Below are 26,131 nucleotides of genomic sequence, written 5' to 3' on the forward strand. Positions count from 1 at the left end.
ATTTATTGCTTTTTCAGTTGCAATTGACGAAAGCACGGACATTACTGATGTTGCGCAACTGGCAATATTCATCCGCGGAGTTGATGACACTTTGACTGTCACCGAGGAGTTTGTGGAGTTGGTGCCAATGACGGACACCACAACAGCAGCTGATATTTTCACCGCACTCGTCAGCGCACTGGACAGGCTCGAAGTGGACTGGTCCCGCGCTGTCAGCCGGGCTACAGATGGTGCGCCCTCAATGGTCGGGAAAAATGCAGGTGTTGCGACAAAGTTCAGAGAGAAAGTGCAGACTCCAAATGGAGGCATGCCGCAGCCATGAAGCGGTTCAAAGATAAAATAACGGGACTATTGCGGGAGTTTGAGACACGCTTTCAGATTTTTGGTGAACTGGAGAAAGACTTCAAAGTTTTTTGCTCAACCATTAACCGCAAATGCGCTTGATCTGCCCGTCAACATCCAACTTGAAATAATAGACTTGCAGTGTGACTCAGATTTGAAGGGCAAGTTTGCCGCAGCTGGCTTGGACACATTTTATCAGTATCTCTTGCCACGTTACCCCAACATGACAGCCCTTGCTGCAAAAGTGCTGTGCATGTTTGGAACCACATATCTTTGTGAGCAAGTTTTCTCTGTAATGAGCATCAATAAAACAAAGCTGCGCTCAAGGCTCACAAACAAGCACTTGAATAACATCCTAAAATTGGCTACCATTCAGGATGTGACACCTGATATAGATGCACTTGTGAAAGCTAAAAGATGCCAGGGTAACCCCGCTTAAAATGCTGCATGAGATACTGCACCCTGATATAGTTCTGTGAAAATGATTGTCTTCTGTGGAAATTTAAAGAAAATGAATAGTGTGTGATTTACTGTAATAATGTCAGTCACTTCAGTTAATAAGTTTGGTTTGTTGAAATTGTTCATGCATTGCACAGCTTTTATTTTTCTATCAATAAATAGTGTAGCCTACAAGGCAGGGAGTAAATCAACCCTCTTGAATAGTTTCTACCTCGGTTTGTATGGTTTGTTGAGTTAGCACAGGATTAATATGTGGAAATGACAAATGAGGTATTTGATACATAAGAGAGTTGTTTTATTTATTTATTTTGTATTTTTTTTCAATCCCAGATAGGCTCTGACTTAAAGTTTAATGGCTTTCTAGATACACTGAGACGAAGTCTAAGTTCTTTTTGGAGTAAAACAAAGAAAACAATCTGAAGTTGTCGTTATTTTTAAGTTTTTATGCCATGATTTTACTGGTCCGGCCTGCTTGAGAACAGATTTTCCTCCATGTGGCCCCTGAGCTAAAATGAGTTTGACACCCCTGAGTTAGTTGGTCAAGTAGAATTTTTTTTCTAGGTAGCTACTGTGTTCAGTCTAGGACATATTGTGTGAAATCACTGCATATATGTATGTGACGAATAAACCTTTTGAATCTTGAATACACTTGGCACTGGGCACCCTGAAATCAACCCAAGTGTGGCTTTCCATTACTTTTTCCACCATTTTACATTTGATTTGTGCAACAAGCAAATACAATTTTAGCGATTTGTTCTTTAATGTTCTGTATCCCTGATGAACAGATTATATTCTATTCATGTGTGTGTATGTGTGTGTGTATGTGTGTGTGTGTGGTGACTTGGGCTGCTGTAGTTATGCTGCATATCTGCCATTGTTTCTTTAAGAGAAGAGTTGCAGGAGGATCTCTTTCTCTGTAGCCTCCTCCTCCTTCACCTCCTATCCTCCAACGCTGGAATTCCACTCTCAAGAGTGTAGCATTTCCTCTGTGCACCTGAAAGAGAGAACGAGGCAAAGAGAAGAAAAAATATAAGAATCAACAGAGGAAAGCAAAGGACTACGATGCAATATAATGGAAGTGGCTACCGCTGCCCTGCTTCCCACACAGCATGAAGCATGAAGCATGAGTCAAAGAGGAACTTAACATAATATACATCAACTTCAGTGTTTTATTTTCTGGGCATAGGACAAGCAGGGGAGTGGGAAGTGGGAACCAACATTATTAACAAGGGGAACTGCAACAGCTAGCTGCCAGCGCTGAACAACTTCCCTAAACAACAAAAAAATTTATTAACACAGAAGAGTAAGTAGTTCTGGAAGAGGATTTATGAGAACGAAGAACACCATCTGATTAAAAAAAAAAAAAAAAAGAACTGTGAAGGAACTGTGGTTTTTTTTTGGTTTTGTTTTCTTTAGAGTGTGTGTCAACAATGGGTTGACATGCACAAACTCTCACACATCGAGGTTTTGGGTTAAACTAAATTGAAAAACGGCCAACACGCCTCAGAGGCAGGCAGAAGAGGAGGCTTGCAGTACAGAAAATAAGTCCTCTTGTTTGGAGGATGAAGGTATACACACTCAACCTCTGGGTGTTCTGGCCTCTCCTCACGTTCGTGCTGGTCATGTTAGCGCTTCTTCTCCACGTCGCTCACCGACTGAGCTCTGAGCCGCAGTCAGACACCACGGCCCTGATGGAAACTCTATTGCTACCCGCACTTCTGAAACTTCTCCTGGCCATCCCGACGTGCGCACTCTTTGTCAGGTAATTTAATTGAAACCCTATTCACCCCCTTTACTGACGCAAGAAAGGAAGTGAGCTGGCTGCCTATTTTTTGTCTTCTCGTTTCTGGTTGACAGCTGCTGACTGTTTGTAAACCAGCTAGTTTTGTGATTTCACAAGCCGGAATGAAAATAACAAAGACGTACGAGAACCTCATTGGTGGAGCGAATTAGTATCCTAATTAGTATTAGTTATCCTAACAATAGCTAGTTTATTTATATTTTTATATTATCGCTCCTGGTCCCACTGATACTTAGTTACATAATTTTGTTAATTGTTATTCTTTTTTTCCCATATTTTGTATTTACTATATAAAGCAGGGGTTCTCACAATTTTTTCCAACCAAGGAAAATATATGAGAGAAAATATACGGAGGACACCCTCACGTATGTCCCTAAAAAATGATTTGATATTACGCCTATTTCTTACACTTCTACATAGATTATGTGGAAAGACAAACCCAACAACAAACCCGTGTCATTGCACGGACCCCACTTTGAGAATCACTGCGTTAAAGCAGAGGCACATCCGCCCTATTCTATGGAATTATCAAATACCACATATGCAAAATTAGGCAGCTTTGACAGAAATACTTTTCCCCTCTGGGCTTGCATATGTACGTCCTTCCATTCCCTTAAATCACGTTATTTAGCAGACGCTTTTGTCCAAAGCAAATTACATTTTGTCAGTAGTATCAAACCACTTTATGTCACAGTCACAGCCAGCTCAACCTTCTCTAGGAATAAAAAGCATGAGTAGATTTTTGATTTTCAGGAAAGCAAGAAGGGAGAACTAGAACGAGTGCTTCATGTACTGGCACAAACTAAATGTAGTGATGACTCATGTTATGCTTCCTCTGGCTAACCTATTGATCTACAAGTCATCTATAGGTCAACTGGTTTATTCAATAATTATGGAAAACATTTGTCATTTTATGCAATCTCTACGTACAGGGACTCCTCACTTAAAGGCCTGACTGTTTAACGACCATTCAGACTTACGACCAGCTCTCCGACCATTTGGCGTATTGTAGGCAGTCAGGAATCAGGGCGATGATAACTTCCGGATTGGCCTACAAAAATACGTCATCCCACCAGCACTCCATAATGTATATGGTCGGGGGTGCTGAACACTTAAGCAGAAAACAGAACTTTAAAAAACATCATTGTAAGCCAGGGAAAAACCTGTACAACAGAGTGATGCACTACAAAGTGTCAATAACAGGCAGAAGTTGTTAAGAAACAAAATACAGTACAGAAAGAAAAAAAATACCAGTACCAACATTAGAAGGTAGATTCAAGATTCAAAATTCAATAGGTTTATTCATATCCAGGTTTTAAACGCGGGTAAACCTGATAAAAATGGGCGATTTGCACCCCTTACACACTAGACGCACGGGCGCAGGTGCTTGTACATGCGCACTGTTTCGCTTCACTTCCGCTCCCATGTTAAAGAATGCCGCGGTTCCAACCGGCCGTGTGTGTGTGTGTGTGTGTGTGTGTGTGTGTGTGTGTGTGTTCAATCAATTAAGACCATGCTTACTTCCCTTTTTTATTATACTGATATCACTGTATCAATTTAAGGTACTACAAAATCAAAATAGAGGACCAAGCCGAAGGCTCCAAGAGTGTGGAACAGGTATCTCCATTCTAACTATCTCCGGCTAACAGACAATGGTGTCTGTTAGCCGCTCTATGTTATCAGATGAGCGTCTTTTACTAATAAATCCCACCTGATCAGGATGTATAAGAGATGTAATCACTTTCTCAATTCTATTAACCAGTACCTCCAATAAAATTGTACAATCTGTTGAAATCAAACTGATCAGTCTGACGCTCTTACAGTCAAATGGATCCTTAACATTTCAAGATTCAAGATTCAAGATTTTTATTTGTCACATACATATACATACTTCCATACATATATGCAGTGAAATGTAATAATAACATTCTTAAGAATAAGGGTAAGAATTGCTTGGGATAAAGAAGAAGGCAATTTTCCTTCTCTAAAAGCTTCCTTGAACATCTGCGCCATTAGTTGCATGAGTTCAGTCACACAGCATTTAAAGAATTCTGCTGTAAAACCATCCTGGCCAGGTGATTTACCAGAAGGTAATGTCTTTATTACATTAAAGTACACTATCAAGATAGTCTTGGTGTTCCTCATTTAGACTGGGAAGGTTCAAATCATCAAGAAAAGAGGTTATCAGTTGTGGAGCATTCTGATATATGAAGATCCATATGAAACCTCCTAAGTGTATCATTAATATCCTTTGGATTGGTCACCGTATTCCCTCCCTACGACCGTATTGCAGGAATTGCTGAACTAGATTGTTTCTGGTTGATATATCCAGTTAAAAAATTCCCTTCCTCATCCCCAGATTCAAAGCAAGTTTGTCGTGCCCGAAACAAAATAAACTCCTCCTCTTTGGAGAGTACAGTGTTACTTTGACTTACGAGTTTAATTCGTCCCGTGACAGAGTATCAATCTGCTCATATAGCAAATCTAATTTCCGCCATTGAAATTAATTGAAATTGACATGCCATTAATCCGTTCCAGCCCCCAAAAAACCACCCCAATTTTTTTTGATACGTGTTTTTAAATTAGAAAAATGTATTTTTAAATAACAAATATTGTATAAAAACATAATTAAACATAATAAAAGAGAATGTAAAGAAATAAAGTGGCTTTTTTTCTATGATTTCATGCTTTAATTAAATCGACATCAGCCGCTTCTTCTTCTCAGCACTTACTTTCTGCGGACCCATGGTTAGAATTTTTTTCTTTTGGCAAAATAACTGCAGAAAAAGCACAAAACGCGAGCACAAAAGACAAGAAATGCTTCCACAGTCAGGTAACCACGTGAAGTGAACGAGTGAGATGCGGGATGCTGGCCGGATTCGCTCGCCACGCCAACTAGCGGCGGTGTACCTGAAGCTCGCTCCTCGTAACTCACATTTTTGCTCGCAAATCAATACAAAAAATTGACGGAACGACGGTTCGTAACTCGGAAAACTCGTATGTTAGTGCACTCCTAAATCAAAGTACCACTGTATAGAGTTATACTCATAGGGTTAGAGTTGTGTTAATTTCCTTAATTTCCTTAGAAGGAGACGTATTCCCCCTCAAATTTATCTGTGCTATTTCTACCTTCTTCTCTAGGTGGGTGAACAACAGTGTATTTAGCTTTTTCCTGTATGGTGCATATTGAATGATATAGCCCCCTGAGAAAAGCCAACAGTAGAAAAATGACATGCAATTTGGAGACAGACAGACAGACACATGTAGTGTTTCCCTGAGCAGCACAACACATAATGAAGCACATTTGCCTGAACTCTTTTGTCCAGCACAGGTAAGTTAAGATACGTTTCATTTAGAGTGATTTAAATGTTTATTTAATACAACAGACAATTAATACTATTATTTAATTATAGAACCTAGAATCGCGAACTTCATGCCTCCCAGGCAATACTAGCAGAGGGTGCTGTATGGTAGGCACATTGATTTCCATGTAGTTTTTAATTTGTGCCCCAAGTTCTTCTTTGAATACAGGGTCCTGTAGGAGAGAGGAGTTGAATCTCCATGAAGGTGATCTAGTTGTTTCACAGTATGGTAATAAGTCCGATGCAACATGAGCTTGGTCAGGGATCGGAGTGTTCCCAATTGAGCAGGAAAAAACAGCCGGAAATAGAGAACTGGAGATAAGAAATAGGTAATTGAATAGCAGGTGTAGCCCCTGCCTGTGGGATTCAACATATTCAAAACATCTATAAGCCCCAAATAATGACATAAACCCTTCAGTGTGAGAACTGATTTAGTTGTTTAGTTAGTTTACTCCATCGAGGTCCACAGTGATATTAAAATATCCACAAAGAATAATGGGGAAGTCCCCACTCTCAAATAATTTAATCACAAGGTCTATAAAGAAGACAGGGTTATCACCATTTGGGGCATAAATATAAGCCAGTATCACTGACTGTCCCTGAATTTCTGACATCACAATGATACTTTCTCCATCAGAAATGTCCTTAAGACATTTCAATTGCATGTTGGATAATTAAACTAGCAACCCCTTTGCTTTGACTACAACCAGCACTTGAGTCTCTTTAAAAAGACCATCAAATTTCTTAGATTTTATGCTGCAGAGTATCTTCTTTCTCTTGATAGGGCTTCCCAGGCTGTTTACATTCCACGTAGTGTAACATAATTTATTACTACTAGCCATTACAGGCAAGGGTTATCTGAAAATATGTTAACCTGGCTACCTTGACTATACTCCAAATGGCCCATGCCATTTGTAACATGCCATGAAAGTAACATAAAATTGTTTTCACTGTATCCGTTTTAGTTTTATCAAACGCTAACACTCTAACATGGCACATAAACAAAAAGCTTAACACTAAACACTTATGGTCCATGACCTGTTGCTCAAATGGTGCACTTCAGTCTGCATCCAGGTGACATATCCCACATTACATTCAACACAAATCAGTCCAATAAGTCAAGAAAACTGATGCACAAGCAAATGGATCCCTACTACTCTGTTTTAGTTGTTATTATAAGAAAAGATGAAAAAAAAAAATAATAGGAGGGTGGCTCATTGACGTTGAGGTCCAGAAAAACTGAAGACTTTAGCTCTATGATAAAGGGAAAGCAAGGTGAGAATAAAAACTTTATTCTATTTTTTTAAGAAAAACAAGTGCTATGCTTCCAAGGATCCATGTCTCTCTTTACCGGCAGAGATTAATGCCAAGAGATCTGCCAGCAAGTAATTGAGAAAGGCAATAGTATTAATTCTCTCCTTCCCCTCGCGTATTCCTACAAATCCCAGGTTATTCCATCCTGCTCTGTCCTCTGCCTGAGCTAGTCAGTCCTCCAGTACAGCCAGCTGGGATTTTGGAGCCAGGGAGTTCTTCTTTAGCCGGACTTCAGCTTCCTGATTATCGCATCCCTACTCTCCTTTCTACCTCTGCCATTTGATTTTCTTTTCTCTATAAGAATTTAAAACAGCGTTGTGTTGCATATCTCAGATGAGGGGGTCACTTGTGTGCACATCTTCATCACTAATGGTTGCTAGTGCATGGGCTGTGCTCAACTTCCTAATTTTTTGCGCTTCCGTTGTCACATTCTTTTGTAAGTCTGCCATTCTTCACTTTTATAAAAGTAGGTTGTAAGCAGTGGAGGATGTAATTGACTAATTTGAAAATAGCACAAAGAAGTATATTTACTGTGTGTCAGTCACCCGGAGCCAAGTTTCAGGCAGCCATCTTAGTCCCATCAAGTTAATTTGGGAAATTGGTTTCAGGACTTCACAGTGTTTACTGGGGAGTTGCACATGGTGAGGGGGGGGCTGGCCATCTCCTGTAGTCCACTACCATCTCAACTGTCTTCAGAGCATTGAGCTCCAGGTTGTTCTGGCTGCACCCGGAAGCCAGGTGGTCCACATCCCATCTGTAGCCAGACTCGTCACCCTCAGAGAGGAGTCCGATGAGGGTGGTGTCGTCTGCAAACTTCAGGAGCTTGACAGATTTGTGTCTGGAGGTGCAGCCATCGGTGTACAGTGAGAGGAGCAGCGGGGAGAGGAGGCCTTGTGGGGCACTGGTGCTGATCAGGGGGTCCGAGACAGGCTTTGTTAGGAAGTCAGTGATCCACCTGCAGGTGTAATCGGGCATGCTCAGCTGGAGGAGCTTGTCCTGGAGAAGAGCTAGGCTGATTGTGTTGAATGCGGTGCTGAAGTCCATAAACAGGATCCTGGCGTAGGTGCCAGGAGAGTCCAACTGATGGAGGATGTAGTGTAGAGCCAAGTTGACTGCGTCGTCTACAGACCTGTTTGCTCTGTAGGTGACCTGCAGTGAGTCCAGCAGGGTGTTGTTAATGGACTTGAGGTGACGTAGCACAAGGGGTGACGTGGCTCATCCAAAAATATTCTGCTTACCGGGTTTGCGTGGCCGCACACCAACAGGAACCGGTTCACATGAGTGTTCGTAGCAAGGCTTGGTGTGTGTGAGGATTTTATAGTGGTTACACATTAACTTAGACACAATTTCAGTCCAATTCTAGTCCTAAGGGGCAAAGGTTTGTAGAATGCAACTGAACCTTCCCGAGTCAATAGGCTGCCATTTGGCAGGATTCTCCCATTGACCTGTCACAGCGGGTGTCTGGCCGGGGTGTGATTGTAGAACAACAGGAGGTTCTGAACATATCTGTTATCTTCACTTGGCACTGATTGGCCATTGTCTTACTCTCCGGTGTCTGCTGGCTCAACATCATTCGTAGACATCACAAGACTCCGATGAAGGGGAGTGGATTTGTTTGCTCGTATAGGGCCCTCGTCACAGTGTATATATGCAGGAAATTGAAAAAAGTACCATCTATCCAGTGGTTGGTTTGTAAGTGCACTTTCTCACATATTAATCAGTTTGCCTTATCCGAATCAGAGTGAAATGTATACTTTTGATTTGTTTCCGGTTTCAAAAATTCTGAATTCTAATGTACTCACAAAATACTTTCATTTATTGATCCGAAATATAGCGGGGGAAGTATAAACCAACCTTTTGCGAGCGCGCACAGAAATCACGGCGCGTTTGGTTCACTTCCCGCAATTGGGTTGAATCAGGGTCGAATTGTGTTCTCACCGCAATCAAACCCCACACTAGGGTTCACTTGGAAGCATTCCGAGACCACCTCTCGATTCTCTACTCAAACACACCAGGGTTCGATTCAAACAGACTAAATGCGCCCTGAAAGAAATGTGCGGTGTATGACTTAATGCAACAAACAAATGCAATGCAAGGAACAAATAAAATGTCCTGTCAGTAAATCTTTAAAATAAATAAAATACATGATTTTCTTTTGCCATGAATTGACTGGCCTGCAATGTTAACATAACTCTTCAGCTAGCTCACAGAAACTTCAACCATGTTATTAAAAATAGCTAGAGATTTTTTTGAAACTGTTCACAATTTCAACTGTCAATAACAAATTTCTGGCCCAAACTCTTCCTGAAACGCAAATCAAACCAATCTGGATTGCGAGGTCATTTGTCATTGATCAGGTGCTTCTGTAAAAATGTTATCAGTCTTGATGCCGTGCCTCAGTGGACGTGTTTGACAGATGTCTCAGAGCCCCGGATTCAAACACAACACATTAATCACACACATCATTGAGTCTGTATCAAATTACATACAATCCAGGACATTCCTTTTTTTTAAGCAACTTAAATAACTGTCTTAAATTGCTCTTGTGATTGATAGTTGTGATTGGAGTTGAAGTGGTAATTGGTACAAGTCATCAGACAGTCAGGTGATATGCATGACTTTGGGTCCCGAATTAATTTATGCTATGAGATGCATTTAACTTGACACCCTGCAAAAAAGGAAAGGGTTAGGTTTAGGGGTTGGGGGTTCAAATGAAGGCTGGCCTTCATTTCAACCCCAAATAAACCTCTGGATCTGATTAAATGGTACCTCTAGTAAGTGTTTCGTACATGTAAGTATTGCTCAGGTTCCTACATTGTTTAAACATGTTTTTGGTCATTGCCAGGTACTGCTCCACCCATCCCGGAGCGGCCGGCAAAAGTGCTGTTGCTGGCCAAACTCATCGGGGACCTGGTGAGAGCTGGACGCACCGACGTGCCCCCAGAATCATCCCTCGCATTTCGGGGTGACTTCTTACAGGTATGTGTTAAAAGATGGATTTATAGCTTTTTTTAATCAGGCAAGCCTTATTGGAGAAAATGTAAAAAAAAAAAAAAAAGAACAATCAATCAAATGTCAGGGAACTGAACTTGATGACTCAGTTAATTTCAGCGGGAAGTTGCATATTTTGTTTGGGAGTTGATCAAACCAATCCTGTGATATGTGCACATTTTTATAAAGCATCTCAGAGTAGGAAATCTGTCCTAATTGCACAAATATGTAAATTGAAAATGTAATGCAATAAATTCAGTAAAATGATTGTATCTGCCTCTTAAACTTTGGAAATCACTCCAATCTCCACCAGGATTTAGGGGAATTTGAAAACTATCCTAATCCCTTAGGAGTTCCCAGCAGGTGAAGCAGGTACCTTCAAACACATGGCTGAAATGGTTGCTGCTTCACATAAGACTGTTAACAAAAATGATTCCATCTCTATCCAAGCAATCGGCAATAAGTTGATTGTTGAATAAGTTGTTCTTGACTTATTGGACTGATTTGTGTTGAATGTAATGTGGGATATGTCACCTGGATGCAGACTGAAGTGCACCATTTGAGCAACAGGTCATGGACCATAAGTGTTTAGTGTTAAGCTTTTTGTTTATGTGCCATGTTAGAGTGTTAGCGTTTGATAAAACTAAAACGGATACAGTGAAAACAATTTTATGTTACTTTCATGGCATGCTACAAATGGCATGGGCCATTTGGAGTATAGTCAAGGTAGCCAGGTTAATTATTAATGTGAAGTGCATTAATAATTACGTGATTGTCTGTGTTCAACGTAATAATCAACTTCTGGAGTTTATTAAGATTAAGCCCACCTCCTAGATATGTGAAATAATAGGATGGGTCAAATGCAGAGGTCTGGGGGGGTTTGGGATTTGGGATAATACTGGTAAAGAGTTTACTAGAAAAAATAGACATTTGGACAAATAGACCCCTCCTCCACACACAAACACACACACATACATACATGGTGCAGAGAGTCATCTGGCATACCACCTGGGTCCCTCCATGTACCACTGATGGTCCACGTACCACAGTTTGGGAATGGCTGTTCTAGATACAACCTGTCCATGATCGATCACAAGCAATCATTGCCCGTAGTAATGAATTCAATTGTAAACTGTATCTACTGGCTCCAGGATCTATGGTGAAAGGTTGACAGTAGCTACAGTATTTGGTGTCCTCCTAGTTTGCAATCCGGAGGAAGTACAATTTAAAGCTGTTAAACAAAATAATTACGTATGATTTTCAAAGCTTGCACACCCACTCCCAATGAGATAAAAACATTTCCTCACTCCTGTTCTGCAATCAAAATGTGATTTGGTTGACTGGTAAGTTGGGATAATTATGGTTTGGATACAACTGTATATTGTACTGTATGTTACTCAAGCAAATATGTGCACTCTTACACTTGTCTAATATGTGTGTTTTAATATCAATAACCATATGTACTTCATTCCTTGCCTTTTACCCAACCTCTACCCCTAGGTTGGCAGCGCCTATGAGGAACACAAGGTCGGCTCTCCGGACTGCTTCGACATTCTGGTACCGCTAAGGGTGCCCCATTGGGCTGGACCCAAGCGTGAACTTGGGTTAGAAGGATAAGGAGGAGGATGAGGAAAGGGACAGCAAACAAAAAGGAGAATGCAAGGCTGGGAAGGAGGCAGAGAGAAATGAAGGGCAGCTGAAACCAAAACTCTCTTAAGCCATCCAGAGGAGGAAAAGCAATTGTCACAAGAGTGGGCAAGGGAGAGGGGAGGAGCAAACAAAGCAGGGGAATGGCAGGGAGGAGAAGGAAGAGGTAGACAGGGAAGAAGAGGAGGAGGTGGAGGTTATTTTGAGGAAGCTGGAGAATGGAGAGAGGGCGAACATGAAGGGTCAGGTTCCTAAGTGCATGCTTGAGGTGTCCACGTGTGAGGAGTGGGTCCGCAGAAACCGTCATTTTACTGATGCCTACTTGTGCCTTTGCTCCCAGGGCACCCTGGATGCGTGCCCCATAAGGGCTTCAAGTGGATCTGCAGGGAGCAAAGCCTACAGGCTCACCACAGACTCTGTCCATCGCTGGTTCTACCTGGCCGTCCAAAGTTAAACTCAATGAGCAGCGCTGCTCGTGTGGATAGCACACAGCCGCCAAGCAGCGCTGCTCATTGAGTTTAACTTTGTCCAATGAGCATGTAGAGCTGCGCCTGACCCCACACTCCGACTACGTCCGTTGCCACATTTCCATGGTCATACGCTTGCTCCCTGCCTTGCCACTAGGTGATGGCCTCTATCTTGTACCAGCAGACACTGCTGTCCACTTGGATTCCTTGACTCAAGGTCTCAACCGGAAAGACCTGTGGACACTATTTCCCACGCCATGAGCAGAGGATTCTAGGTTGGCTTAGGGCTCGGGTCCCTCAAAGCTCTTGCCACCTCAAGTGCCTCCAGCTAGTCAAGGCCATTCGTGACCTCGGTGCCCATGGTCTGGACAAGCAGGGAGCAACACTGTGGAGGTCTGTGCTCTCCTCATATTTTTTAAAGACAGCCTGGTTGCAATTGGTCCTGAGAACCCCTCCAGAGGCCTGGGAGGAATGCCACCTGGTGGCATGTGTGGAGGACCTGATACGGAGCCTTAAGGGGGGGGTTGAACAGAGATCCATGGCTCATCTCTTCCTAGGAGGGGAGAGTTCTAACAGCTTGTTGCCACGCTGTCTGGTCCTCCCAAAACGGTCAAGGAGGTTGCCTTAGTAGGTCATGGTGCATCAGGTGGGAACTTTTGGGCGGAGATCCCAGCCGTGTCCTTGGATCTTGTTTCAGGGCGTCTAGCCTACTCCTGGACCCACCTCCACAGGCTAATTTGTCTGAGTCATCCCCAGACGAGTAGAGTTGAGCTCAGGAGGCCAGGCCATGGACATTGCCAACACCTGGAGGCACACTGAAACTCCCAAAGAGCACACTGTCTGATTTTTATTTCATTCCATTAAAAGTGTAAAGACATATCAAATAAATGGTTCAGAAGTTTACTTTCAGATGTTATTGAGCACAACATTTGCATGACAAATCTCTCCCAAGCTGTAACTACATTACAGCTGTAAGTACATTATAAAGTTGGAACAGTTCACAAACTAATAGGAGGACTGAAACAAAGACACCGCTGCTCATTTCTGTGTGATTGCACTAACTTATAAATTCTATTCAACTACTCCGTAGTTGTCTAAATTTTCTATTGTGTTCTTCTATGCAAATTCTAAAATTGAATGTGGTAAAAACAATATTTGTTTCTAACTGTAAAAACTCCTGACCAGAGGCAGTGGTAGCTGGTGGTTATTGAAAGGGAGGGCTAAATAAAAGTCTGAAACCCTCCATGGAAGTCTTGACTTTGTTTACCTCCTTACCACCACGCCACAGACGTGGTTGCCATGACGTGGCTCTGTTTTGGTGCGAGAGAGAGTGCAAACTCCCCTGAGCCTCACCTCTGCTGCTGCTATGGTGACAGCCAGGTCGTGTCTGCTCCAGTAATAAGGACTCAGCATAGAAAACACACAATCCTGGCTACTAGTTGGAGTGTTGTGTGTCATATAATGTATATCCTGTGGATGCAATGTAAATATATCTTTCTTTAAATCCATCAATAAATACTTAAATATATACATAAATAAATACAGTAAGACATCATTTAAAGAATGTCAAAAACCCTCAAATAAATCAGTGCTGATATTTAAGAAGGTGGATTTGCATTATTACCAATGGAGAGTTACAACATTAATCACAGTCAAGGACCGTCCAAAAAGAACACAGACAAGGAAACTAAAATCTGTAACAGCAAAGGAAAAAATTGAAACTATAAAATGGCACCATTAATAGTTATGTGACCCATTACATACTAATGAAATATATCCCTGAATGATAGAGGGGAGTGTTCTGAGCTGCATGTAATTGGTTGCAAGTCTGTAGCTTTTACCTTGGATATTTTTCCCAATATTAGGACATATTAACCTGTTACACATTTATTAATGACGCAAAAAATGCGGAAAAAATGGGAATGTATATGAAAGAAGGGACTATTCTGAGCAGCACACAATTGGTTGCAAGTCTGTGGCTATTACCGTACCTAATTTAAAAAAAACATTGCGAAGGTCCCTTCCTGTTAATTTTCGGGCAGGGTTTTGAATTGGTTTGAACAGAGATCATTAAATGAATAACAGGACTCTGTTAACATTTGAATGTGTAATTCATTTAGGATCTGTTGATTGAGTTAAGTAGAATTTTAGGAGAGAGAGATAGAGAGAGAGACTCTTAAGATTCCTTTATTTGCAGTAAGTCATGTCAAAGCAGCAGCAACTTTATCACGAAGGAACCAAAAAAAACCATAACAAAAACCAGAGACAAATCAGTCAACCGGTAAAATAGTCAGCAAGAGCACAGACATCTCTCTTTAGAGATAACTAGGTACACAGGGATCTGTTCGTTTCTTCACCAGGTTTGAGACAGCTGTTCACTACAAGGACAGCTCCCTTTGTAGTCCAGAGATCCTCCTTTGTACAGTTTACACACAGAGGGAGGGGGAGAGGGAGAGGGAGAAGGTGCGGGATGGGGGGGGGGAGAGAGAGAGAGAGAGAGAGAGAGAGAGAGAGAGAGAGAGAGAGAGAGAGAGAGAGAACCGAAGCTTGTAAAATAGACTTCAATCCGCAGTCTAATAATGCTGCATTGCTCCAGTACTAAAGGTATGCTGGAGTCCCTCTGGGAAATAGCAATAATTAATGTATATTAAATCTCTAAATAGTTACGAGAGATTGCCCCCTTGCTCACCCATGTACTATACCAGCTAAATTGAATAAACCTAAAATCCAACAAACTGAGTGACTTGTGAGTGACTTGTCAAGAGACAAATCTGTAAAAAGAGACAAACCTTTTATCACTAGGGGAAATAGATAACGTTCCTGCTTTTGTCACCAATAGCTACGCACACACACTCTTACACTCCCAGGATATGTGGATTTTTATGGGGGGGGCCGTACCCAACATATTTCTTTATGTCTGGTAATTCAGGCCAGTGTTCAATTTTTGTTCAAACATTTTCTGAAGGGGAGCATGCCGGGATCCTGCAAGAACATGGAAGTGAGTACAGATCCAAAATGACAATCCGCTCTCATCGAGACAAGTAAAGCAATAAAAAAAATAAAAAACATGGTGGAAGACTTCCTCAACACCTCCCTGAAACTCCCAGTGGACTCTGTGAAAAGATCACCGTTCACCGGGTACACCGACTGGTAAACCACGTGGGGAACCGTCCCTGCTCCATCATTGCCAAGTTTGAACACTTCAAGCACAAGGAGCTGGTTAAAAGCAAAGGATGGGAACTGAAGTAACCGTGTGTAACAGGTGTTTTAATTTACATAAAAAATTGTGAAATATAGCTGCAAATATAATCACAAATAATGAATGTATCGCAAAACTCCCCATATCATGCTTTTTCGCACCGCAGGAACTTTTTCATAGTTCTAAGGACGTTTTGGAGGAACCGTCCCTTTCATCGTGTTCGTAGGAACTACTGTAGGAACTGTTGCTGATTGCTGTTCTTAGAACTCAGTTTAGAGCAACTTATTTCGCTCCTACTCCCAGACAGGGACTGAACTTCAGTGATGGATGTGCCGGTGATGGGGCCAGACTTAAGACCACGGAATCGCCCGGTCCAGTGGCATTGCTCTGGGTGCGGAATAGCCACGTACACCCAGTGGTAATAAAAAACATGACAAATGAAAAAATTAAATAGTATTTTTAATTGCAGATGTATTTATCTTATTAAACAACATTTATTGAATGAAACAGAAAATCCCAGAGCGAGCGAGCCCATGCTTTACGGTAGTGGGAACAAACCTTTTAATTGTAACTTCTAGATCTAATTTGAGTTAAAATTCAGCATTTGGATTGATTATTTGTCCCCTCAAATTCGTTCAGAAACAAATTTTAGTGGAATGATAAGATGAAATCAGTGAAAGTTAAGGAGTAAATACAACACGGAACTCGTGCTGAAACCCCATTGGATGACGTCACATCAGGGTCACCAGTGCCAGTGTCTGGTTTTCGGGGAGCTCCCCCAGGTCCCCATATGTGATTCCCACCCCTATTTAGATAAGAAATAGTAGACAAATGTATTTATTAAATACATATATTATATTATACACTTGTTCTAAGTATATATGTATTTTATACATAGTATTTATTAATATTTATAACATAATAAAGATGGTACACACACACACACACAATTGAATGACCTTGAGAGAATGAATGACATAATAACAACAACAAATAGCAATAGAAAACCAATCTATTAAATGGGGGTGGCGGTTGGCTGGGGTGATGGGGGTCAATGGAGAAATTGGTTGTGATATTTCACAATTATTTTAAGTAAAATAAAAATTGCATAGTTCAAAAACCCTAATTTTGAAATCAAAAGGCCAAAGACTAGAACCTATAAATCCACATACTTGGTCACTTTTAAAAGAGGCTGGTAAAACTTTAAAACTAGTCACTTTAATGTACCAAGTACTGCATTGCATAGCTGTTTTGTCTTACCTCTTAGTACATTGCAGTGTTTGTCTTACAACACTGTGTCTATCTTGCCATTCAGTATGACACAGCATTGTTGAGGCCCACGACTATTTAAGATGTCCACTATCAAGTTGACTCACTGTCATTGTTGTCTGCATTTTATTTAGTCTTGTGAATTGTTTAATATTACTTATACTACATTACTTCTTTCCATTTTAGATTTTTTTTATTTTGTTTTTAAAAAACTGTTTAAATACTAAATGTTTTTTGATACTGCTTTATTTCAATCACTACTATGCCCTTATTTTACGGGTCTCAGGGTCGTCAAGGGGGATGGTAACAAAGTTCTTAATGACTTGAGTGGTCACGCGGTGCAGTAATGGTATTATGAAAATCAAACAAGTGCATAATAAAGCAAGGACGGCAGCTAAAGCACCAAGAGTGGGCCAGTGGTGCCAATTCATAAGGAACCACCAGAACCCACTCTGAGCGTCGTTGACTTCCTCCTTAAGAGTGACGTCGCGTAATTGGGTAAGCCTATGTCAGCTGGCCATCGACGTCGTTGTCGGGGACTAAAGTACATCAAGCCGCCCTGACGAGGATGCAGACCCCACCTTGTGCTGCCGTAAGATGGTCCAGCACCATAGGGTTTTGCAGGGACAATAGGCGGAGCGTGCAAAGTTCTTGTGTCGTGGCGTTGGTAATGAAGTCGAAGGGAAGAGCGAGAGTAGGACCTTTTGGCCCCCATTCCATAATTTGTGATTATATGGGATGTCGGAGCCCCAAACTGAGTCGTGAGGACTCAAGGTCGGCCGCCCCCAGGTGGTCAAGGTGGGGAAGTACATGTCAAGCTCCCTCACCCTGAATACAGGATCCCCCCAGGGCTGCGTCCTCAGCCCCCTACTGTACTCCCTGTACACACATGACTGTGTGGCCAGGTCCAGCTCCAACACCATCATCAAGTTTGCTGACGACACCGTGGTCGTGGGCCTGATCACCGACTGCGATGAGAAGGCCTACCGCGACAACAGCCTACACCGGAACGTCAGCAAAACCAAGGAGCTGATTGTGGACTTTAGGCGTGGATCACAATCGAGGACGCACGCGCCCTTGTGGATTAATGGGACTTCTGTCGATAGGGTGAGCAGCTTCAGATATCTGGGAGTCCACATCACAGAGGACTTAACATGGGCTGTTCACACAGACACTCTGGTGAGAAAGGCGAGGCAGCGTCTCTACCACCTCAGGCAGCTGAGGAAATTCCGGGTCTCGGTGAGGATCCTCAAGTCCTTCTACTCTGGAGCAGTGGAGAGCATCCTGACAGGCAACATCACTGCCTGGTTTGGGAACTGTACTGCCCAGGACAGGCGGGCCCTGCAGAGGGTGGTGTGTTCAGCTGAACGTACCACTGGAACTACCCTCCCCCCCTTAAGGAGCTATACACCAGGAGGTGTAGTAGCAGCAACAACAACGGACTGTTTCAGCTGCTGCGGTCAGGCAAGCGCCTCCGCAGTCACACAGCGAGAACAGAGAGACTGAGACAGAGTTTTTTCCCGCACGCCATTAGAACTGTCAACGCTGACCTCACCAGGGGTCCTAACTGAGCCATACACTAGGCTCCACTACCTACTGTACTGTATGTAGCATATTGTACCGCATACTGTATCACTGTTCAGGGTTTTTCGTGATGCCGTATTGCTGCGCCGTACTGTTGTATACTGTGCTGTATTATCCCAAACACTACTCCCTCTACTCACATTCACATGCCACTTTAATTCACATGCCACTTTAAATGCACATATCTGTATATACATAGGCATATTCCTTCTATCTATTCCATTTTATTTCAATTCATTTTTATTGTATTTTATTCTATATATTTTTATCTTATTCTATAAGTATTCCACTTACTGTATTACGTTTTAGGAGTCAGTTAGTCAGTCTATTAGAAAGGAATTTTCGACTTTTTATTTTATTTTCTATTTTTTCCTAGGACATATTGTGTGCTATCACCGGGTGCGTTGCATTACATTTCACTGCATATATGTATGGAAGTATGTATATGTATATGACAAATAAAAAATCTTGAATCTTGAATCTTGAAGGTGGGCAGTGCACGTTTAGTGCAAGTAGCATTGACGTCAGCAGTGTTGTTGAAAGCGGAGACAATAAAAGTGTGATTGGCCATCCAAACCGGGGCATAAATGCCAATCCATCCATCAGGGAGATGGGTGTATGCTTTATGGCCACATAACCAGAAAACACTGTTTAGTAGGCGAGTGCCGTTAATGCCAGGAGCTAATTTAGTGGCATATGTCGTAGCTATGTTGTCATACTATTATGGGTATGTTCTCATTTTGCGGAGGGCCAGGCGTTATCAAATGTGAAGCAGAAGTCCAGCTGTGGAGCAGACTGTATTTTTGGTGTGTGCGGCACATTTCATAACAGAAATTTCTCTGGAGAGCTCAATTGCAGATAAGAGTTCTTTCACGAGTGTGAGGTGCGCGATGGGTTTTCCTGATGACGTCAGAAATCCCCTCTGCTCCCACAGGGCGCCAAAGTCATGCACCACACCAAAGGCATAGCGGCTGTCCGACGGCAAAACCCACATTTGTTTGACCTGTATCTCTACATTGCGAAGTCGATCCGTCCACACAGAGGGTGAGGTTTGCGTCGGGGATATGGTCCTCACGGAGGTCCACCCTAGGCCTGAAAGCGATTTCAATGGCTCGTAAGCAGTCGTGCAGTGTTTCATTTTCTGTGACTTCAGTGGGGGCGAGTAATGTGGCTGGGTGGAGTGGGGAACAGCGTTGGATTGTTATTTTTGGCATGCCAAGCAGACAAACATGATAACGCAAAAATCTTGGTGGTGTCATTTGTGTTGGTTTACCAGTTTGTAGGATCAGTTCCACAGCAGGGGGCACCATCAGCGTGCACTGCGAGTAGCCCACATACGGCGCGGCAGCTGTTACTGCCTCTTCCGCTGCGGCTACCACACGTAAGCACATCGGGAGTGGATGGCAAAAGGTGTGCCACAAGCGGGGGCGTGGTCGACGTAGTTCCATCGCAGTTGCAGGGTGAGCAACATTCGGCGTACACTCATGTTGTCTCTTCAACGAGTACCCAAAGGGGAGTAGGAACTTTCTTGCAGTGGGAGGCATGAACCCAGGAGGCTCGGCCTTCGTCCTTGAGGGCAGTGTTGGTGACAAGCAGGAAATGGAACGGTCCCAGGAAACGGGGATTGTGCCAAGTTGATCGTCGTAGGTTCTTTTCGAGGACCCAGTCCCCAGGTTGGAACTGATGGAGGGGTTTGTGCTCAGGTGGATGTTGAGCAGCTTTCACCTTTTCAAGGGATGTTGGTGAGCGGACAAGAAAGTTCTGGTGGTTCAGGTGGGGTCAGTTGGTTCCGTTGGCTTCAGTCGGGTTCAGTCAGTTGTGAGTTTGTCGTGGTTATATGTGGGCTTTAGTTAATAATCAGCGCTATTATCATATGCTAAATGTGTGTAGCTTGGAGTGGGTGGAACTCAGGATGTGATGCTGTGGATGCTGGGCAGGCTTACACACATTCACACATCATCAGCAAAGCGCACACAGCTTGAATCTTTTTCAGAAACTTCTCTCAGTATGCTCCAACCTTCTAGTTGCTCACTTCCTTTTCTCTTCCTTTACAATTATATTTTCGTTGTCTTTATCCCAACAGCACTGAAACAGCATTCAAACAACATCAGTTTCAGCAACAATGTTGCAACACAAAATACAGTGCTCACGAGGAGGAAACCCACATTCTACAACTACCAAAGTCTTACCACGTCCCAGACAGTCAACACTCATACAGATATTCAAAATGGCTCTGCTCACCTTAGTTTCTATGGGCCCTGTTGACTTGCTGAGTCGCGGGTCAGACGATGGTCCGCAGTTTAGACCATACAACAAACCTTTATGCTCTCACAGATTCCTTTCAAACACAAAACACAATAATGAATCATACAACACTTAACACACACATTCTAACACACAGCACAAGCACACACACAGCACACAGCCACTAAATGGCCCTACATGTGCTATTGGTATCCACCATTAAATAGCGCTTGGATCAAGTTACCGGAGGAGCTCATATGTACTTACGCCAATCTCTCAGTCATTTAGACCCATTTTTAGGTCGAGGCTGCCAGGGCACATATGACTTCGGATCAGAAGATTGCAGGCCTTGATCAGTGCGTGCGCAATGGCTCAAGTAACGAGTAAACATGTGAGATAAAGAAATTAATGAAAGAGATAAACTTATGAAAATCTAGTAATTATGAGAAATTAAAGATGCAAATATGTTAAACAACGATGTGTCAGTTCAAGTCAAGTCACACCTTATTTATAAAGCACATTTCACTGTTTTTTCCACACATTCCTTGCTATTGTCCGAACTTACTATTGGGATATCAAATCTTGGTAAAACTTCTCTGCACAGGAATTTAGCCACTGTATCTGCATTTTTATGTTTGGCTGGCACTGAAAAGGTGGGGGCTTTTGGTTCTGTGACAATTCCGCTGCTGGGAGGTATTTGATAAACAAACTCTGGGAATGGTGCCAGTGAGCAGATAACAGTTAGCTGTGCACTCTTGGTTGGAAGGAAAAATATAGATTAGACAATACAGAATACAGAATTATTTAGCCCTAAATAAAAAATGGACTAAAAGAACAAAACTACCCATGGCCTGTACTCACTACATTCTAATAATTGTACCACTATAGCTAGAGAGCTATGATATCATCTTGTGTTCCTCTAACCTGGAAACATGCCACAAAGACTCACAAACATTGTTGACTCTTTTGACACAAGGGTATACTGTAGTTAAAAGACCACTGTCTGTGGACCTGAGAGTTCATGCTGGTTCATGTATAATTTGCATTTGTAGTTTCATTTACAGCCTCAGAAATAAATCAAAAATGTGTCCAAAGTCAGGCTGGTAGACCCATCGGACCTTCCAGTGGACCTTTCCCTGCCTTTCACCAATGTCCCTCAAAAACAGCAAAAAAAGAAAATACCTGAGGTCCAAATGTATTCACTTCATCCTACTATAGACAACTCAAAGAAAACAATAGCAAATCAAAGTAATATGTCTTGCTAAAAATATCTAGCGTAGAGTACGGGATATTCATCAATAATACAGGTTACATTGTCGTAAACAAACTCCAATATTATGAAAACATTCAGGACACATATGTATGTATTGAACTGTTGCTTTTTTAATACTATCAACTTTTAATGATATTTCACTCGACATTCCTGATCATGATGTCCTCATTCATGGTCCGCCGTCCATTTTCATCCTCCATTTTTGAGTGTCCATGTTTGAGTGTTCAAATCCATTAGGCTGTTAGAATCTCTGGACACAGCCATCCTCTGACTGGTCCTGAAAGAAAGAATCACCGGCCAGTATCTCGCACAAACATCAAATACAGTATAATGAATTCACTTTTGCATTATACTTTATTCCAATATATGATTAACATTTTCCTTTCCCCCCTTTATCCATGCATTTTCCTCATTAACAATAGTGTTGAGTAAATGATGGAATCAGATATTGAGAATGGGTCTTTCTCTACTAGTGTTAGCTCCTAACTACACACCTCTACCCAATTCAGACCTGTATACTGACAGATTTTAACAATGCGATTTTTCAGCACACCATTCATTTTTTCCACATACTCCTTGGCTTTGCGGATGATAAACAGCTCCTAAACGTTGTTTAATTCCCAATTTTTGCAGAATTAATTTTACTGTTCTATCCACAAACTCTTTCCCATTATCTGAGGATATCCGATCTGGAAGTCCCCACCTGCTAATGACCTCACGACACAAGAACTTGGCTTGGCAACTGACTGAGCATCTTTACGCTTTGTTGGACATGCCTCAGTCCCCCGTGAAAATCTATCCACGACGACTAACATGTATCTTTTACCTCCTATTGGTCTAATCATGTCAACAAAATCCACAACCAACTCACACATAGGACCTGTCGGAGTTGGAATGTGACCGGGTGGACACAACACACCCCTCCGAACATTATTTTTAAGACAGATTGTGCATCTGCCTATGACATAATCAATTTGCTCAAGCAAGTACGGTGCCCAAAAACCATACTCTTTTGTGATTTTTATCCTTACCTCCCCCCTTGCAACATGGGCTAACCCATGTGCTTCCTGAATCATCAGACCTAGTAGGTCAGGGGGTGCTACTATCAGTCCTTCATGATTTCTCCACAGACCAGCAGAATCTTGTGTGGCCCCTCGGTCCAACCATAATTGTTTATCTATGGCTGACGCCGCTTCTCGCATCGCGATCACATCTCTGAACGTGATTTTATCTTACAAGTCCACTTCATGAGTGACCAGAAGAACCTTGCCTGCTTTGTTTGCTCCGGTAAATGCTTTAGCAGCCTCATCAGCCGCTTTGTTACCTTGTGTGACCCTTGACGTGTCCATTTTGTGTGCTGCACACTTAGCTACAGCTATTTCCTTTGGTTTCATCATTGCATGCAACAATTTCATTATTTGGCCATGATGCTGTATCGGAGAACCATCGGTTTTCTATAATCCTCGATTTTTCCACACTGATCCAAATAATTGACACACATTATGTGCATATGCCGAATCTGTATATATTAAATTTCTGCTGTAGCCTTGTGTCAACCCCGTTCATGTAACTCTCTCCACGATGCATAGCCAAAGTTTACATCACTTCTTTAGACAATGTACTAACCTGTTGAGCAAAGTCAAAACTGTAATACATCTTGATGTGGTTGCTCGCAGGTTGAACACGACCACCCAGAGAGAGGTTGAGGCGCTCATAGGTGTTCTTGATCATGGAGTTGTTGACCCTCTTCTCCAACCTTTTTTCCTTGTGCTGTAGAATTTGCTTCTTGTAGAAACTTCTTCTGTTGTAACAACAAATGGGCTTGTCATCGGTCTCCTCCGGTGGTTCTTGAAAATATTCCATGTCATCGTCACATTCAGGTTGGTTGTTTGAAATGTTCTCCAAGTCTGGGATAACGCCGACATCAGATTCAGCAACACTGTCGTTCTCGGCGTCGCTGTCGAAAGACTGACTATCATCGTGGAAAATGAAGCCCAGTAAACGCTGCTTACACTGACTAGGATCTATCGCACTGGTCCGATTAAGGTACGCAATATGATTTAGAGCTTCCGCCAACCACTTCTTGTAATCCATAACAACATGGAGAGTAAAGTTTTCACAGACAAGTGAAACTGAAGGCTCTTGTCCTGCGCTTTAACCATCGCTTTACGGAAGTGACTTCAGCTTTTCTTCTTCGTGGATTACACCACCTACACAACAATGTATCCAGGTGTGTGTGTAAAACTAATACCATTTAAAGGTTGAACTCTATCAAAACAGTTTCTCATTGTGACTTCACATCACATGAAATATGGAGGAATGATTTTCACCTGGATGGTCGCTTTAAAGGAAATGATGGATCAGCATTTGCGCTGTTCAGCGTTTCGGTAATCGAACTGTGTTTCCCCATGTAATCTAATGGGAATATTTAACTTGACTATTTAACATTTATCTTCTATTTATAAATCAAACTCGGCTTTGAAAATACTTAGAGAGATTAAAAAAAACAAAAAGGAACACAAATCTGGAAAAATCAAATTTTCCTTCTAGAAAGGATTTTTCAATTTATTTGGCGGCTCGTGGTGATTTTAGAAATGCGCCACAAATCAGGTTTTGCTGGGGTGGGTCACATATCTGATAGAACTAATCTTAAAGCTATAGTTTATTTCAGATTTGAGAAGTTCAATACCAATTTCATCCCGATGCGTCTAGTCCCGGCGAACCCACATGTTAACTGTGTTAGCCTGTTATGGAATGCACATCGACTCATTCAAAGATTTGCGATTGACCAGAAAAATGGAGTATGCCTTTAACCAAATCTGTCTCTCCCATAAAATTAATCCAACACCCAACATAATTTCAGTCCAGTGTTGTGATGGTACATGCCATCAGCTTTTAACAAAAAAAAATGTAATACTTTTTTCTCGCTGCAACCCCCTTCCCCCTTGTTTTCCCGCCCACCAGTGTACGGCCACAACATGAAGAGCAGCAACGACTTTGTGGGCCGTATCCTGATTGGTCAGTTCTCCACAAGCCCCCCAGAGACTGGCCACTGGCAGATACTGCTGGTCTCCCAGCGGGCACCGGTGGAGCAGTGGCACAGCCTGCGATCCAGGGCCGAATGTGACCGAGTCTCGCCCGCCTCCCTGGAAGTCACATGATTGTGGGGGCAATTGCAAGAGGCTGCAGCAGTACAGGAACTAGAAATGGATGGTTATATAATATAAATGGTGGCCTAGATGGAGAGAAAAAGTGGGGGTGGGGTGTTGCTTTTTTTGTTTCATCTTCTCCTCTGATTATCAGTGCTGGCGTCTTAGTTTCAGAGTAGTTCTCTGAAGCACATTGTCCCTCAGGCCTCCTCAAAAAAGCTCCTGACTTTCTTCCCCCCTATTCTCCTAGGCCAGTGTAGAGTCTCAAAGTTTTGGGCTGCAGAAATGGTTAAATGTCTTACTTTGAAACGGTATATGTCTATGCACTGGCATCGACTTTCACCGCTAGCTTCTGTGGTGGCTGACTGGAGAACCAAGATCTTCTCCATTGACTTAAATTGCTTAATAATTTAAATTAAATTGAAGCAAATTAAACATCCTTAGTAAGTATATTAAAAATATTTAGTAGAATTAGGCCATTGTTCTCCTGATTTCTCCGGGTGTTCCAGTTGCCTCGCTCTAATGACATGTATGGTAGGGTTACAGACCTGCTGATATTTGCTGCCGATATTTCGAGACAGTAAACAAAGCAACCAGAACAGAACATGTGTAGTACAAACAACAGGGATGATATATGACACAATATGTTACACAACCGTGATTTATAATCTGCTGTCTATTTATGAAATGAAACGCTTGTCTTAGGTTATTTTTTTCCGAATATTATTTGTTTAACTAACTAGATTTCTCCTTTTTTGGGCCTTTTTTCTGCTTTAGTTTCAATTTTCATTCCATGCGGATGTTGTGATGGCCGACTGCCAGCCTGCTGCTAATCCTTTACCAATGTGTTGCTTCTCCATTGAAAAGAAAAACTGCTAGGAAACTTTTGGGCTGACTGATTGATCTATTGCTGACATACCAAGTTCAGATTCTGCTTTCATCAACAGTCTTTCTTGCTGTGTCGTGTTGCTGAGTTTTTTTCTTCACTCATTTTTTTGTTTTCTATTCACAACATCGCCAACTTCATTGC

The 26,131-nt window shown here is 42.2% G+C and overlaps 1 protein-coding gene across 1 annotated transcript; it reads left to right on the plus strand.

The window, feature by feature from the left end:
- Positions 1-2,363: 2,363 nt before the first annotated feature.
- Positions 2,364-25,113, plus strand: itpripl2 (ITPRIP like 2; the record flags this gene model as incomplete). Its single annotated transcript, XM_080009516.1, is given in 9 exon segments — positions 2,364-2,563; positions 4,165-4,219; positions 7,975-8,122; positions 10,124-10,257; positions 11,770-11,838; positions 12,402-12,625; positions 12,627-12,988; positions 12,991-13,143; positions 24,917-25,113. Coding segments are annotated over 9 exon segments (1,542 nt in total).
- Between the last annotated feature and the right edge of the window lie 1,018 nt (positions 25,114-26,131).

This window comes from Zeus faber (assembly GCF_960531495.2).
Source record: "Zeus faber genome assembly, chromosome: 11".
Taxonomy (NCBI): domain Eukaryota; kingdom Metazoa; phylum Chordata; class Actinopteri; order Zeiformes; family Zeidae; genus Zeus; species Zeus faber.